The 18,619-nt window shown below is 41.9% G+C and overlaps 1 protein-coding gene across 1 annotated transcript in view; it reads left to right on the forward strand.

Annotated features, from left to right (window-relative positions):
- Positions 1-17: 17 nt before the first annotated feature.
- Positions 18-18,619, forward strand: part of LOC109972815 (unconventional myosin-IXa-like) — a 91,620-nt gene continuing 73,018 nt past the window's right edge. The window contains 2 exon segments of the mRNA XM_020621977.1: positions 18-458; positions 460-862. Coding sequence (XP_020477633.1) covers positions 34-458; positions 460-862 — 828 coding nt within the window. The 5' untranslated portion in view covers positions 18-33.

The following is an 18,619-nucleotide window of genomic DNA, read 5'->3' on the forward strand; positions in this document are numbered from 1 at the left end:
GCCGTGCCGAGCATGCCCACCGCTAGTGGCAGCATGCGGCGGCGCCTGGAGGACCAGGAGTTTACTTTACGTGTCTACCCAGGTGCCTTGGCTGAAGGGACCATCTACTGCCCTGTCAGCGCCCGCAAGAACACCACAGCTGCCGAAGCCATTGAGTGCCTCATTGAACGGTTGCACTTGGAGCGTACCAAATGCTACGTGTTGGCTGAGGTAAAGGAGTTTGGTGGGGAAGAATGGATCCTGAATCCTGGCGACTGCCCTGTTCAGCGAATGATGCTGTGGCCACGAAGCGCCTTGGAGAATCGCAGCGGTCTGGGCAGTGGCGATGACTATCGCTTCCTCTTGCGGGAGAAGAACCTAGATGGATCTATTCATTATGGTGGCAGCCTACAGATGTGGCTGCGGGTGACTGAGGAGCGTCGGCGCATGGTGGAAAGGGGGTTCCTCCCCCAGCCTTCCGGAAGTGTCTGACCTCTGTGCTCTCCCGGAGCTAACAGAGCGTGCCCTTTTGGAAAGCCTCCGTGCACGCTTTCGCCAGGAGAAGATCTATACTTACATTGGGAGTATTCTTATTGTGATTAACCCCTTCCAGTTCCTGCCAGTCTATAATCCTAAATATGTTAAATTGTATGACAACCACACCCTGGGGAAGCTGGAGCCACACATTTATGCTGTGGCGGATGTGGCGTATCACGCCATGTTACAGCGACGGAAGAACCAGTGCATAGTGATTTCTGGTGAGAGTGGATCTGGGAAGACCCAGAGCACCAACTTCCTCATTCATCATCTGACTGCACTCAGCCAGAAGGGGTTTGCCAGTGGGGTGGAGCAGATCATTCTGGGGGCAGGACCTGTGTTAGAGGTAAGGAATTAACTTGACAACACCTGCGTATTGAACAAACTGAACAAATGCTACACAGGTCATGCTTCTGCTCATGTTTAACTTGTCAGTAAGACCATGATTACATCATTTCTATGAGACACTGTTGTACCACCAAGTCTCTGTGTTGAAGAGACAAGTTGGAGAACCTTTCATTGTTGTTGTATGTATATGCACCTGATTCTCTGCTCTGACTGTAAGAACACCCCCATTGAGCGTAATAGCCCTTTTCCATTGCAGGAGCCAAATATTTTTCTAACTGGGGAACTTCACCTGCAGTTTGATCAGAAGTACTTGTATCTGAATTTAGTTCCTGCCCTTGTGAAAGGCAGTCAAGAACTTTTAAGTTCCTGAGTGCAGGTCTTTGGACCATTTGGTAGAAAAGAGCAAAGAGTTTTTTTTTTTTAGTGACCAAAGACATTTTGTAGCAAGACCATTAGTAAGTAATGATCAATAAATATAAGATCTTGACCCCAAGAGTTGCTGTAGCCACAAGGAACTGATTAATTCTTCTATAATTGTCATGTTTTTCTAAACAAATCATCCAATTTGTGTTTGGTAGCAAACTTCCCACCAGGCTAACTTTGTATAGCAGCGAGCTCAAGTAAAGCTGAGTGCGTTGTTCATATGTTGTGAGTCTGACAACCCAGTTTTAGAAAAGAAGTAACAAAAGCCTGATGATGTCAGAAGTCAGCAGGCTCAGCAGTGGAATGTCAGCTCAGGAGATGAAGCATGAAATGGATTATAGAAATGCCTCAACATACAGAGAAACCTATTTTTAACCCCAGCTTTACCACATATGGCTTATCTGTATTGTATGACCCAGAAATGGGGTTTCTGCAGGGTCCGGTCTCTGCATTCATGGGAAAAACCTAATGGAATGTTGACTAATCTGCCCTGGATTATAAATCAGTAATGGAATATGGATATTATTTTATGTTTTGGGAAGGTCTGTTCCAAAAAAATATGACTCAAAAATATATAACTATGACTCAGTGTGCTGGCAGCCATTTTGTTCTGCAGCTCACAGCCTCCTGTCAGTGCATATAGGAATGTCTTGTCAAGATGCAGCTGACACCATGTGCATCCCATGTGGAGGTCTGTACAGTACAAGAGGTTGTTGTATGGTCAGCAAGATATATGGTTTGTCATCTGAAAATTATCAGTCACCTTTTAAACTTCCTTGCTGCACCCTGAAACCTTGCAGCTGCCTTTGTGTTTTCACTAAATTACCTCAGTAAAAACCTAAATGTAGTTAAAATTCCCTGCAAAAAATAAGGTTTTGTGGCACATATTTTTCATGTCACTACGACTTTTAGCCGCAGCTTTTGACTCTTATATATTGTTATATATTTGGTGAATGTTATGAAACAATGGTATGCGGTCATCGAGTTTCAATTTTGCATGTTCATGGAAGATTATGTCTATGACTTAAGTTTATGTAATACATGAGAGTCACAAGCTGGGGCTGCACTGCTTTATGAAATACATAAGGCGTCCTAATTGCTGTTATCTTGCAAGTTAAAAAACAAGGCGTCTATGTTGAAAATGACTGGTATTTTGGCGGTGTATGATAGGTTTACCATGTAAGTGTAGTTGACCCTGAATGCACAGTTGCACTCCTCTGCTGGTGATGATTTACACTGCTGTCTGAGTACCTGTCTTGGCTCAGATGCCAGTGGTTGAAGCAGACTGAAAGGCCTGTTCGTGAGATAACAGACAGAGGAACATTACTCTGTGAGGAACTAGATACTGTTCAGCGGCTTGTGTGTGGAAGCATGACTGTGACCCATCACTTCCCCACCTGTCAGACCGAGGTGTGAGAAACAAGGCGTACAGTTTACATGTTACAGAGACAAACAAGCAAGAGGGGATAGTTTGGCTTTAAAATTCTGGTTCTAGTTTGTTGAGTTTTTAAGTGTCGCTTTCTTGTTATAATTTGCCAGATGTAAGAAATGTAACATTATAAGGACAACGCAGGAAGAGGAACTGATTTCTGATTAAACATGTTAGTCTTTGCTTGTTTACGTTACCACATGCTGCAAGTTGCAGATAAATTGTATGTGACATTTTGTATTTCCTAGATGTCTGAAGTCTTTCAGGAGACTTTAAAATGGTCCAGTGATATACAGACAATTTACCATAATACAGTTTTATTGACTGTGTTTTAAATCGACAATGTTAAGCGTTTACGTGTGTCTTCACACTGTTGCACTGTTTGCAACCTGTGAACAGCAGTTGGATGCAGAGACAGGTTGCAGGTTGCTGTGAATGTCCCAGGGCCCGGTGTTTGTATTTGAGATCCAGCTCAAAAGTTTACCGCCAGCCAAGGCACAAGGCCGCTGAGCTGAACAAGCCAAATTCTTTGGTTTCCACAAGTTGTAATGCCAATTACAGAACCATTTGCCTCGGTCAGATGCTGCTGCCGCTGCTGCTGCTGCTGCTGCTACTTTGTGAAAGTTTGAATGCTTTCCCAGGCAGAGTCAGGCTGGAAATATGAGGTCAACAGGGGTTATTAGATGGATTGAAAATGCATACCAGTCTTAAAGAAGTATTAAAATTCTGGCCGGCTTGTTGGTCCCCTGATGTGTTCAATAGATTTTAGCTCACTTTGTATAAAGCTACATGCTTTATATATGATTCCTCTTACTCTCATCTTCCCTCTTCTGACATTTAATGTGGGTGCAATGTCTAACTTCAATGAAATATGTTATCAGTCACACTATTCACTCAGCTGCCTGTTATACACCTAGCTAAAACTAATGCAGTCTAATACAACAGTCTTGAAACAAACCCCAACTTTATAAAGGTTAAAAGGTTCGGTTTCTGTTGAAACAGTTTAGAGAGGTGTTGATTCAACTAGTTGTATGATCATTTTGGAAGCTGGAGTTTGTGCTGTTGAATTGGTTGTCATAGTGACAGGTGTTTCTATTATTCTGTCCACCCTGTTTATATTGTAACTGTGAGGGCAGGTTAGGTTAAATACAAGAACACCTCTCTAAAACAAGCCTCATGAGAGATTAGTCAATTATCATTTGATAATCAGAAAATTAATCTGCAACAATATCACTGTATTATTACAAACTGGGCTCCTGGAAATTGTAATGTACATTTTCTCCACAATCTTTTGACTTATTGTATATTAAACAATCAAATGAGAATATTATCAATTATGAAAAACGGTTATTAGTTGCAACCCTTATACAGTTTTGCATTGACACAAATCCCAGCTGAGGATTCATAGAAAGGATTCATGTAAGAATTAGAGCGAGGAGGTTATAAAACACCCGATAATAAAGACAACCAAGAGAGAAACAAATCAGTGAGAAGATAAGAGAACAGTGGCATAAACAAGGACAGTGTGTGTGTCAACAAATCTGAAATAAGCAGCAGAAATCCAGACTGACCAGCATCGGAACAGAGGTCTAGTTTAGACAGGAAACATTTCTCAGGTTGAGCTATGTCTCGCTGGCAAGAGATGCAGTGGTTGGACCTCTGTTTGAGAACATTTGTGTAAGAGTCTGTAGACACAGATAAGTCATTCTTTTTGGATTCACTAAGAGGCTTACTGCCAGCTGGGTGAATGGAGGGAGGGAGGGGAACCTGCAGGCAAGTGAAACATAACTTTTGAAACTTGTTCTCAACAAAATTTAAACATGGATTCCCTGAAGCACTCAAACAGGATAGCTTTTTTCAGTTCAGTTCCTCTCATGAGACATAACCTGTTAGTTTCAGCGAGTGTGATTGTAAAAAAAAAAAAAAAAAGTGAAACCCTGATGAAGCCAGAGTTTGTTGCTTGCAGTTGGAAGCAGACTCTTCTTTCCATCCACTTCATCACCTTGGCCTCTCTGTCCCCTCCTGTTCGCCCATCGACGTCGGGTCCAGCCGAGCGGTGTGCTCATCAGCTCTGCGCTTCACATTGCATGCCCATTAAGTACAAGGTCAGAAGCGTTGCAGGCGAGGGCTTTTTTAGTCAATTGTTTATTTAGTGTGTAGGAAACAAATTCATTAACTGACTAATGATTTCTAATGGATATCCTGTTTTTAATTTTAATCATTAGGCTTTGACCTAGTTGCATTTAATTTTATTTCTAAGAGCATCTTTACACTGAGCTGTTGTAAATTTCTTAACCTCTCTTCTCTCAGTGGCTCAGTGACTTTAAAGGAGCAACACGACACTCTGCTTTTCCATGTAGCATTTCCAACAGTTAGCTGACTCACTATGACTGAGCACATAGACCTTTATTGTCCTGATTGACGACCCTCAGGTCTTGAAGGACACCTCGGCCGCTGCAGGGGTCACGTTTCTGACCTTTTGGCTACAGTGCAGCCTTTGTAGCCACTGAGCTGCTGTTTGATGTTTCTCAGAAATACAGCAGCACAGTCACATGACAAACAATGACAGTCAGCATTGCATTACGCCAGCAGTATCATCTAACAATTCTCTGTGCTGTGGTCAACCACTGGAGTTATTTGTTATCATGAAAAAGTCTTTAATAAAGAACCACAGATAGCCAGTAACTGTAGTTGTGTGTAATTTGAGCTGTGTTCAGAGCAGAGATATGGCTGTACAGTAGGGTAGCTCTGACTGGAAGACAACTGGCAGACTGATGGGCAGCGCTTGGCTTTTCTGGATGTTTGTGTCTGGTAGTTTGCTCATTGCTGTGCAATTGTGATCAGTAGATGCACTTTTCTGATTCAGCCCTGGGTGTTGCTGCTGTCACAGCTGTGTGATAATAACCCCCCAGTTGTTGTACTATGAGCTGGTTTCTGATTAAAGACCTAGTACAGGAATGGGAATAATAAACTATTGTAGAACATGCACAATTCTTTGTCAGATTAAACTTCATCAGCTGTTCCTCTTCAGAATCTGTAGCTCCTCGAGATAAGATAAGATAAGATAATCCTTTATTGTCATTGTAACGTGTGCAATGAAATTTTAGAGTGACCTCCGGTCGGTACAGCAGTAGAAGAAAACATAACATATGAAATAAGACCATATAAAAAACTTAACCGCTAGAATAATGAAATAAACAACAGACCACCCCGAAACACACGGGCTTATTATATTTTAGCAGTATTGAGTGTGGTAGCTGCTGTTGGGTAAAAACTATTCTTGAATCTAGTGGTCCTTGGTTTGATTGCTCTGAACCTGATGGCAACAGTTCAAAGAGTGAACGTCCTGCGTGTGAAGTGTCCTTAATGATATTCTGAGCTTTTTTGAGGCAGCGGGAACTGTGTAGTTCTTCCAGAGTGAGGAGAGGGCAGCTGACGATCTCCTGGACTGTGTTAATGACCCTCTGGAGCGTTTTCCTCTGAGCCACTGTGCTGCTGCTGTACCATACACATATACAGTATGTAAGGATGCTCTCAGTGGAGCACCAATAGAAGGACACCAGCAGTCTCTGGGAGATGTTCCTCTTCCTGAACACCCGTAGGAAGTACAGTCTCTGCTGGGCCTTTTTAAGCAGTTTACAGGTATTCACGCCCCCGGTCAGATCCTCCTTAATGTAGACTCCCAGAAAGCGGAAGGCTGGCACCCTCTCCACACGGCCCCTGCTGACATACAGTGGCAAGATGTTGGTTTTGTTCCTCCTGAAGTCGACAATGACCTCCTTAGTCTTTGAGGTATTAAGGAGCAGATTGTTCTCTTTGCACCACACTATCAGCCTCTCCACCTCATCCCTGTAGGTAGTCTCATCCCACCCAGACATAAGCCCCAGCACCGTGGTGTCATCAGCAAATTTTACAATGGTGTTGCCGTGGTGGTTGGTGGTGCAGTCATGGGTGTACAGGGTGTAGAGCAGGGGGCTCAGCACACAGCCTTGTGGGGAACCAGTGCTGAGGCTGAGAGCCGTGGATGTGTGTGGGCCCACTCTCACCGTCTGGCTGTGTCTGGACAGGAAGCTTTTAATCTATATGTAGGTGGGATATGGAATTCCCAGGTCCACCAGCTTGTGGGGGAGGATGGTGTTGAATGTGGAGCTGTAATCCACAAAGAGCAGCCATGCACAGCTCTCCTGATGCTCCAAGTGGGGCAGCACAGCGTGGAGAGCTGTGGCTACAGTGTCCTTTGTGGATCTGTTTGCCCTGTATGCAAACTGGTGTGGGTCAGATGTTGGTGGGAGGAATGACATAATGTGTCCCCGTACCAGTTTCTCAAAACACTTCATCACCACTGGACTGAGTGCAACTGGCCGGTAGCCATTGAGACTGGTTATGTTGGGTTTCTTAGGCAGGGGAACTAGGATGGAGGACTTCAGGCAGGGTGGGACAGTGGACTGGGCCAGAGACTGGTTGAAGATCCTGGTGAAGACTCCAGCCAGCTGGTCCGTGCAGTCCTTCAGCACATGTCCAGGGACCCTGTCTGGTCCAGCAGCCCTCCTCGGGCTTACGGCCTGCAGCAATCGCCTCACCTCATGCTCACCTCACTTCAAAAGCTCTGGATTATCAGAAAATACAGATGTTGGGCCTCATGTACATCAGTGATGTCGCCCTCTAAACTGTCAAGAGAAGTTGGTTGAGAAGAAAAGACACATTTACCTCATCCTTGACCATTATGTACGCTGGACAGATTTCAACACAGACTCATAAATCTGAACAGTAATAAAACGTTTTCCAGAATTGTGATGCTCAGCATGGAAAACAATCATTACTCCCAGATTTTGGATATAAAATGCTTTGGACAGTCTAGACTAGACCTTCCAATAGCAACAGATCTACTGTTTTGTACTGGTTTTACTGGCTTATGTCCAGGACTGTAAATGCTGAAATAATCAAGAAGGTTAAAAATGATTAATTAATAATACATTTCATTCAGTCTTCCATTCAATGTTTGTCATCTGGGTCATGTGAACAGTATAGGCAGCTCATTCTTGCCTCAGACACGATTAAAGGTGAACTGAGCTCTTGCATGACAAGCATACATTCATGCCTCAAATCTTGCTGAAGGCCGACTTCAGTTGTGTGGCGCTGTGTCTGGGGGTAGACAGATTGAGGTCCCCCATGGGGCCGCAGGCGGCAGGTTACAGCCTATCTTTGTTCTGGTGGTGTGGCTAGCAGACCTGCCTAGCAGAGCAAACTCTCCCTTTCACCAGATGGTTTTCATCCAGAGGTCCCCCCTGATCTTAACCAGGCTCTCTGGGACAAGACTTGTATTCTGCGGCTGATAGATGACTCCAGGCAGCGCCTTGGATTTAAGAGTGCATGTTCAAAGGCCTGTGTATCATTACCTGTGTGAGTGAATGTGAAAAGACTTGAGAAGCTGCCCTAGTGCCTTATATACAACACCAGACTCTGGAACTGGAGACAACTATTCACCTTAAATCTTTAAATCCTATGCAGCCTGGGCATATGGACACACTTACTGTACAGTAACAGTACCGGGTTTTCTGCGGTTGAACCCACTGACCTTGACGGACCAAATGAAAACCGTAACTCCTGTGACGAGGGTGGCAGTTTGGCAAAGGAAGTATGCATTACAGCACCTTCACTCGAGGCATGTGTGTATTGTAGGGGAGCTGCTTTTATTCCCAGTTGAGTAAGAGCAGCACTGCTCTGCACTGTTTCCACTGCTATGTGTGTGTGTGCATAGAGGAGAGGTGCCTGTCAGGACGTGTTAGCAGTCAACTCTCCCAGCAGCAGGGATATTGGAGACATTCACCCTCAACTGAGTGTGTCCTTGGTCTTTAAATCACAATGAGACATCCAAAAGCTCTTTACTATCAAGGCTGGTTTCTGCAGAGAGCGGGTCAGTTTTATTGCAGATCACTTTGCACTGTAGTCCTGTGCACGGGGGACTACCTCCACCAGTGAATGGTCATCTCAACTCCCTCTTGATTTATTAATAACTGAGTGCAGGTAGCACACTGAGTAAAGCCCCAGTATCTTCCTACGTCCTCTGCAAACTCATTTTGTGCATTTCATTTCCAGTTACTTTAAATCCCACCTTTTCTCCAGAAGCAGCAAAATTAATCTCTTTCATTACATGTGGCAGCTGCCTTTACCTGAGAGGGTCATGCACTGGCTAGCTGCCGTGGGTGTGTGTTGGCTAACCTCGCAGCCCTCTGGGTTCCTGTTAGTACTTCCATCCTTATAATCCGTATTCTCTGGGCAGCAAGCACTCTCCAATGTGCTCCCAAACATCTGTTTGTTGGATTATCCCCATATCGTTCTCATTCTGTGTTTCTCTGGAGCATTCTCGCTTTCCTCTCTCAGGAAGCTCAGCAAAGTGTGCATTTATCCCTGCAGACAGCTGTACACAGTGTACTCAAATGCTCTGTGCTCATATATTTGACCTGGACAAGGTTCAGCCTGATATCAGTGGCCAAGTTTTCTGTTCTCATTTCTCTTTTCTGCAGCTTGGGAGAGTTCCCTTAACTTCTTAATATGTGGGTCTTACTTGCTTTGTGTCTAATATGCTCAGCGTTTCTTTGTGCAGTGTTTTAATGACTCAATCATGTATCAAATGCATTAGGGTGTTCTTCAAGAAGGCACCAAATTTGCAGGATACTTTTGGATTGTCTGACTGTAATAACAAAATTAATGTAAACCTAAGTTTATGATTTATGAAGCCCTTCTCCCTATAACCCATTCTGTTTACATTCAATCAAAATGTGATCTTCTCTCTTAGACAGTCATTACTTGCAGGCCCTCTAACACTTATCTGGGTCACTTTGGAACTTAGTTTTCATAGAACACTTTTTCACTTTAAACATCTGTTGAGATGTGACTTAAAGATCACTGCTGACATGCTTTGGAGCTGCTGTGCCTCTTCTTTCAAGGTGAAGTGATGCAGTGTCTTATCTCTGTGTGAATGTGCCATGGTTGCCAACCTGATTTAGGCGACATCTTTGTGATCACTGTATCAGTTCTAATAAAGTTAAAGCTAAATTAAAATATTGGGTAATAATGCATCAAAGCAAACCATAATATATAAAAAAAATAATAATGCAGAGCTTCAGTGTTTGTTATGATCCAGTCTTGGAAGTGATGTGTTCTCAGATACCTGAAGAGGAAGCCATGTTTCACATCTTCATCCTGTTTTCGTGAGGACTTGACATGACTCCACCCATCAGGTTTAGCCAAAGGCTCGTGACAGGAAATTGATAGTCCACATGAGCCTGATTCACTCTGAGCCTGCTTAAGTGGTGTCACAGCGATCAGACCCAGATGAGATTACAAACATTAGGAGCCTTAGTCAGACATGAGGCCATCTGGGCCGATGGGAGCAATTTAGCAAACTGGATGTGCGTTAGTCCTCTCATCTGTTTGAACCTGTTAACTCATGTCATCAATCTAAATGTGGCATTTCATTTAATAAAGTGTCATCTATCAAAAACAAAGTAATCTGTTTTAATTTGTCGTATCTGTATCTATGTTTTTAATTCTTATTTTCTTTTTTAAGACTTTCAAATTTCAGTTTCATTCCTAGAAAGTTTCCATGTCTTGTGTTCTGCCTTCCTCATTTGGCATCTAACACACAAGAACCAGTATGTTACTCATTAACTTTTCGCTCTGTATTCTGTGGTTGTGATTCACCCTTTGAAGAGTTATTTTAAGTTTGTAAAGAAAACAAATTCAGCTTTTGTTTGTGAGTTTCTGGAGAAGCTTCGCCTCAGACTAATTGGCAGCCTTGGCCCACGACGGCAGCGCATGGTGTTGCAGAGGACCAGACATCAGAGAGGAGAGATTTCAGAAACGATATAAAATAACAGTTGTGAAAGTGGTGGGCATCATAAGTGGAAGTTTGACTCCATGTCTGTGCTGTATTTTTCAAAATATGATTGCAAAGCAGTTTATAAAAGTGAGGCAAAGAAATTCATGCTAAACAGTTTATGTTCCATTGTTTCTACTGAAAGTCTCTTTTCTTTAAATGTGTTGGCAGAATTTTGAAAGTGATCAACCAAACATTTTAGATTAATAATACATCAAACTGCTACATTAAATGTGAGGACAAACAATTCTATTTAACAGCATATTAGACTTTTTTTTTTTTTTACTGTGGCTTTTTTAGCCACGGGTTGAAGCCCTTACAGTAGCTGTTCAGTCTAGTGCTGTCACTTTTGCCTCTAAGGTATTTATCATTCCAGCCTCTCAAATGTTATAATGTGTTTCTCTAAGTCACATTGTTGTAAACTGAATATCTTTGGGTTTGGAATATTTGATCTGAGAAAACAAGACAACTGAATATGTCACTGTGGTTTCTGGAAAGTCTTGATGGGTTAGGTCCTTGTACCATTAAAACCCTTTGAAACCCCTTTTAAGATATAACTGCGGCTGTAATCTGTAATAATCTGTAAAAATGTAACTGCTCCTAGCATGGCTTGAGGTGTTTCTATGTATATTCTGAATTTCCTCACCTCAGGCCATTGAATCTGACAGCATGCTAAATGCAGTGAAACCTCCTTTTATAACAGATATAAACTGTTTTACTGGGCAGTGAAGTTTCTCTTGTGGCTGCTCCATCTTTGTGGTGAGACCCCTTGTTGTTTTGAGCCATGCAGCTAAAACCTTGTTTGTTCACTTCACAGCTACAGTCATTACAACTCTGAATCTCCTCACAACCACTCCTGCTTTTTTAAAATCCTGCAACAAATCTGTGTCACACACTGAAAAGTGTAAGACGAGGCTGTCTCACATATTATGCAACACATGATGCTTTTTGTTAGCTCATTAATTACTTACGATTACTGACTCATGCCTGGCCCACCCCAGGCTCCACCTGTAATAAAGCAAAGTTAGCAGATTTAAACACTAGATTAAATGCTATCACGTCTTGTAGTAGTGAGTCCTATCTCACTGACTTTTTGTCAAGGGAACCAGGGTGATGCTAACTTCCAGGCTGGCCTACAAAATACATCATCCCTGCACTGCTCTTTTACCATTTGTCCTTTTGGGGGTGAATGTATATACCAAATTTTATTGCAGTACATCCTAGACAAAGTGCTAGACAAAATGATTCAGGGGACCATGGGCATCATTAGAAAACCTTGAATGTCTATATAAAGTGTCCATGTAGAGTTATTTCAGTGGTAGACTGGTGTTTCCATCCCTAGAGTCACACCGCTAGCATGAGTAATAAAAATCTGAATAGAAATGTCCTCCTCCTCAAAGCAAACTGTTTACAGCAAAGTCTGTGGATGAGCAGTAACAGCAGGTTGTTCTTCACCCTCACGTGAGATTTGGTTGAGCTGATGTGCAAGCTAAGTAATAGTGTTGTTATCAGTTTGGTCATGATATCATCATCGGTGGTCCGTGTCCCTCTCTGATCTGTTGTTTTCTCCTCGAAAGTCTTTGTGTGTCCCTGTGTATCTGGATCACTGAGAAGAATTTCACACAGTGGAGCTCCTATCCATCACTGTCTTTTATGCTTTCACAACACATAACTGTTCACATGAAGCGTCATCCCTCAGGTTTCAACAGGTCTGTGTGTAGAAATACAGCTAAACAATCACCCCCCTCCCCCCACTAACCAAATAAAGCACTCATATTCACTGTAACCACTGAAACCAAAGTAGGCTGTGAATGAATGGCTGAATGAATGCATGTTGAGTGAATGGTGCAGATGTGCCATTGAGTGTCCAGCTGAGTGGGCGGGTGATTGGAAAGGCCTGGAGTGACTGGTTGAATTCTGAACATATTCCCAGTAAAGCTGCTCTGACAGGTGACCCTGTACACATGCACATCTCTCTGTGTGTTATTCAGTATCATTGCTGGATTTGCTGCTGTGTGCATACAAAGCTGCAGTGAACACATAAAAAAACAAGCATGTCGGTGTTTATAATCAGCACATACCATCTCCCTGTCTCAAGTCTCTGCAGGTTAAGTCAATAAACCCTCCATAGCACACTGCTTTTGCTTCCTACGGAGGATGCAAATAAAGGTGGCTATTGTATCCTGCAGTAAAATGAAATATAGTTCAGTTTTATGATCATTTCATTCACTTTAAGGTCACAGGATAAGGTGCTGCATATGAACAAAAATAGCAGCATGACCAGCTATAAACCTTTACAAACCTAGTGTCAAACTGTGATGAGAAAAGAGAAATAGTGTGATGGAAAAGCAGAGCAGCGTTGCGTGTGCCCTGTTTACTCTGATGCTCTCGGCTGAATGTTAGCAAAGTCAGTTAGCCTACTCTTGAACCAGATGTTAGCAGTGTGATCCAAGTCACTTTCTCACTTGGTGTTTTTTTTTTAACTTTATTCAAAGCACAAAGTAAAATTTAGATCAAGATCCATTTTGCAAGCCCTGTGAACAAATTAAAAATATATGTGTATTAGCCACTGGCCAGCTGACTGAGTTATAGCAGTGAACTGATTCCTCTCAGACTCTTTTGACAGTTGACATTTTTCAGTCTGTTTGCTGTTTGACAGATTTTCTCCCTGGTTGATTTCTGCAGTAAAGACATTGGGTGATGCTGTGAACTCATTTTCACCCCTCATGAATTTACCCCTCCTAGGGCAGTAAAATACATCACACCAGAATTCAGACTCTCCTACAGTTTAAACTGCACTAACAATGCAGGAAACACACCAGAAGAATCTTAAAAGTAAAAGCCTAAAATGAGCAAATTCTCTAAAATAAAAAACCTGTCTGACTGCTCATGTTGTTTGTGTCTAGATCTGGGTACATCACTAGAGTCATAATAGCTGCAACAATGACAATATATAAATCCATCTGTGGTGCATAGTACCGGTGTTCTGGTTTTGCTGTATCACTGTAGCCACTTGCTGTGTCATCTCCATGATGCAACAGCCCTGCAGAGAGAGGATGAATGCGCTTTGCTGCAGCACCCTACCTCTGCCTTCATCTTCGTTCCATCCCACCCACCCAGCTACAGCACCAGGGGCACATGGGGGAAGGAGGCAAAAGCAAGGGGAAGGAGGGAAATCCTCTCTTAAATATTGGTGAGCGAGAGAATTATTTTGAAGCAAGCAGCCTCCCAAATGCCCCAGTTTCAGGGGTTTAATGAAATTGAGATGAGGCTGTCTACCTGAGGGCCATCTCTGCGTTCTCAGAAGTAAAAGTGTGCTGCAGAATGCAGTTCTCGTGCCATATCCAGCTCACCCCCCTTAGCAGTCTGTTCACCTTCTAAACAAACCACATGGAGAAGTGTGCCTGAGTGCCCTTGGAGCTCTGGCTTCCTCAAAGAGCCTTTTAAGGGGTTTAATAGACCAGTTCTGCTGCTGTCTGGACTGTTTACCACTTCCTTCCCCCTAAACATGAAAGAATCTCTGCTTCATTATAACGATCGCAGCACTCAGAGAGCAGAGGTCAAACAAGATGACCAAGTATTGGCACTTTAGGGTCAACTGGACCTCACTAACTTAGCAAGTTGTGCATGGTGTTTATTTTCAGTGATATAAATCGTAGTCCGACGTAATGTAGTCTCTGAATATCGTTCATTTCAGGTGTCTGATGCTGTGTTATTGTGATTCTACAAATGTGGGGTGGACACACATTCATATCCTCACAATAAGTAAATTTAAATGTTAGCATGTGCTAATAATTTGATATTGTCTAAGGCTGGATGCCAGCTATACTGTATCTATAACTATATTGGTTCTTGTCACAAAGATTGCAACTTATTGGCAGCACATAAAGATTCCTATCCCAGCATGTAGATCAAGTCGTTAAAAAGGCATTTAACATTATCATTGGCATCAGGAATGTGTTTTAGATAACTTGCATGTAAAACAATTAGAAGAGTGATTTTCATTTCACAAGCCAAAATTGTGAACAACAGCAGTAGAAGAATCTAAGCAAGTTATGGACTGGTCTTTGCCATTAAATCTGGTGGAAGTCTTTAGTATAAGGTTTGTTTCCAATTAAATTAGAGTCCAACATATCTGCTCAGCTCTATGATGCAGCGGTTTGTCAGCATCATTTCATGCAGAAAGCATATAGTTTGACTATGAATTATCCATTCATCCATTATCTATACTACTTGTTCCTGAATAGGGTCACGGGGGAGCTGGAGCCAATCCCAGCTGACACTGGGCGAGAGGCGGGGTCCACCCTGGACAGGTCGCCAGTCTATCACAGGGCTGACATGTAGACAAACAACCACACACACTCACATTCACTCCTACAGGCAATTTAGAGTCGCCTGTCAACCTAAGCTGCATGTCTTTGGACTGTGGGAGGAAGACAGAGCACCCAGAGAGAACCCACACAGGCACAGGGACAACATGGAGACTCCACATAGAAAGGCCCTGGGTCGGCCCACGATCAAACTCAGTAATAGTAATATTTTTCCCCAGCTCCACAAATGTCAGACACTGATACTCTCTTTGTGACTTTGTGTCATGCTCTTCGACATCGCTCTTATCATGTTCGTGCTTGTTTACTATGCTAAGATAAACACTGGCGCATTACTGCTCATCATGACATGTGTTTGTTTATTAATAGCAGTGGTGGAAAGTAAGTAAGTAAGTAGATTTACTCAAGTACTGTAATTAAGTACAATTCTGAGGTATCAGTACTTGAGTATTTTCATTTTCTGTTACTTCATACTGTGACTTCACTACATTTTAGAGGCAAATATTGCAAGTGCAGCATTAAATGAGATGTACACAATAATGCATAAATAATTATACTTTATGTATGTTTTGATGCTAATACCTTTACGTAACATTTTGAATGCAGTACTTTTACTTGTTTTTTACACTGTTGTATTGCTGCTTTTACTTAAGTAAAGGATCTGAGTACTTCATCCACCACTGGCTAATAGTACTTTGGATGATCCTGTGGCGTAGCTGTTGTGTTTATGTTAAACGTGGACACACTCTAAATTAACACCATGAGTTTGTTATGATGATCCAAGGTTTTGCTCTTAGCATTGTGAGTGCATGTTTGTTTGTGTGAGTGTAGTACATGTGTGTTGGTTGTGGGATTACAGTACATGCGGTGAGTACTCCATGGCCTGTTGTGATGTTCACATTGGCGCCATGCATTTTTGTGGCATCAGTGGCTGCCGCCTGATGTGAAAATAGATCCTGCTGCTACTACTGCTGGGTGAAGTACTGACCTGAGGTCTGAAACATGTCTGGTCAGCCAAGGAGGCACAGAGAAATAAGAAGTGAAATCAGAGCAATGAAAAGAAAAGTAAAGAGGGGTAGATAATTTTAGAAAAAATATGAGGTTTAAGGTAGAAGAAATAAAAAAGGAAGGAATGCTTCATTTCCAGAGATAAACCCCAGCTAATTTTATGACAGAGGAACTAGCTATGTCTCAGAGGAAGACGAGAGCATCTTTCTTCACCTCCTTCTGATGTTTCTTTCCGCCGACAGACACAGACAAGACAGGAGGAAATGCCATGCTCCTTCATGAAATTAGCTCGCCAGATCTACTGTTCATACAGAGCACTAAATCAACCTCGCTACTCTTTCTTCCCCCGGCACTTTGGCAACACAGTACCCCATCCCCAAGCAGAGAGCCTGAAGGATAATTCCACAAGACCTGTCATTTTGGCTCCGATGCTGGCGAGTTATGAACAGTAAGGTGATTCTTGGATAAAGCTGGAATTATTTATGTGTACTTTCTGGACAGTGTGGACACGGAAATGGCCAAACTGGAAACTGGACTTCTTAGCCAAAATAGCTATAAATCCACCATGTATATCCCATAAAGTTAAATTTAAGGGGTCAGTTAAATTTAAAATTTCATGCTATACGTACAACCAAAAAAAGATTTTGTATTTCCATAAGTGGGGTAAAACTATGGAATAATTTAAGTGTGGACATAAAAAATAGTAATAGAATTGACGAGTTTAAACATAAATATAAAGGTATGTGTCAATCAAGATATATGCAAGAACAGGTTTAATGATTAATCAGATGGAACATTGTGGGTGTGGTGTAAGAATGTTAACACTTTGTAATAATTCTTTAGTATATTACTTGTGTGGTGTAGAAGAGAATTATTTATGTAGAGATACTGCTTGCAAACCAATGATGGTAAGATGATGTTATGGGGTAGGACTGGATAAGTCTGACTTCTTCCTACTCCATTCAAGCATGTACTAGGTATAAGCACATTGATATTGGATTAGCATTTGTTGGATATGTGTAAAATTATGTGTGTTGACATATCAACTGTCTTTACATGCTTGAAAGAATAAATAAATCAAATCAAATCAAAGCATAAAGCAGTATTTTTAAAGAAAGATGCAAGCTTTGACCTAAATATGGCAAACTGCTCATCTTTAAGCTGCCACCTCCAGTGTTTTATGTTTAAGATCTCCACAGCAGCACTGTAATAACAAATGCATATATCCAACCTTTAGTGGAATGATTCTGCAGAAGTGATTTCAGTGTTTGTGTTTTGTTTTACTTAAATGCTTCAGTTTTAAGGAAAGACCTCAAATGTTGTTTCCATCAATATCATTAGTAAGTAACAATTAATATGCTATTAACAAGAGCAAGCTAGTACAATAAAGGTTTGTATTAAACACACTTCTGAAGAATTCAAAATACTATCTGCTTATTATTATTAAGAAAATCCCCGAAGATCAATAAATATCATTTTTATCAATATCGCACGCCCCTAACTGGAGGATGTGCTTGTTCTCAGATACCTGCACCCTGCAAACCGGTCTGTACAAGCATCTTTCTGTTTGTGTGTGAAATCCTTGCGTGGACAACAATTTCCCTCTGGAACAAGGTCAGTGAGGGATGAAAATCATCTCGGTGCTGTTTCAGACAGGCATGATTTATAGTAAGCAGGTATGGCATGTGACTGAATAGTGAGAATGTGATGTGAGTTGTAAAAAAGAGATGTCAGCCCACAACCAAAGGCAGAGAATGACTCTGCTGTTCTGACCAAAGTGGAAACCTTTCCCTTGGATCATTTTTGTCCTTTCAGACACAACAGTCCTGTTGTGATCGATGAGGTTCTTTGTACCACCCTGTCTTTGTCACCGCTGCAAATTTAAAATGCTGTCCCAGATCAAAATATTCTATCTTTGAAAAACGGCTCCATCATTCCTTTTATGATTTGTCAGCATTTTTTCCTCAGTACCCCACTATCATTCCACTCCATATGCACTGCATTAATTTAGAAATCATTTTGTTGTGGGTTTTAACCACAGTAATCCTGAGCTTCTGGCAACATGGAGAACAAGTAAGCCAGCCTTTTTAACTCCAGCTACCGTTTTGCAGGCAGTACTGCAGCCTCAGCATCTGGACCAACAGGCTCCAGAATAACTTTTTGCACCAAGACATCAGATTGAGTATTAGAGAACTTGAACAACAATGAATGGATACACTACTTCACCAAAACAAACTAAATAGACTAGATCTACAAATGTGCAATTCTGAAACTGTTTTACAGACGCGTACTCACATAATGTGCTGTGTTGTGTTTACATGGATGGCCTGAAGTATGATTAGGAATGTGTACGCATATTTCGTCTGTGTCCATGTACGCACGGGGATATGAGCAAAGCATGATTTGGCCTTTACATATACCCTCACCCATACAGGTACACAGCACTATTAACCTTTTATTTATTGGCATTTTATATCGCCGCTTTAAACTGCAAAATAATCTTTTTATACAATTACTTATTTCTAGAGAATGCTGTAGTTACAGAGAAGTAGGATTGGGAAGGATTTTATCTTGTGTATTCATATTCTGAGAAGTTTAAAAGGTCTTGCTTAGATTTTAGAGTGTACCATGTACTATGTCTCTGAATGTGAGTAGTGTGTTTGCAGAGTTCATTTTTAATTTTTGTGT

The sequence above is a fragment of the Monopterus albus genome, unplaced genomic scaffold, assembly GCF_001952655.1.
Source record: "Monopterus albus unplaced genomic scaffold, M_albus_1.0 scaffold7.1, whole genome shotgun sequence".
NCBI classification, from domain to species: domain Eukaryota; kingdom Metazoa; phylum Chordata; class Actinopteri; order Synbranchiformes; family Synbranchidae; genus Monopterus; species Monopterus albus.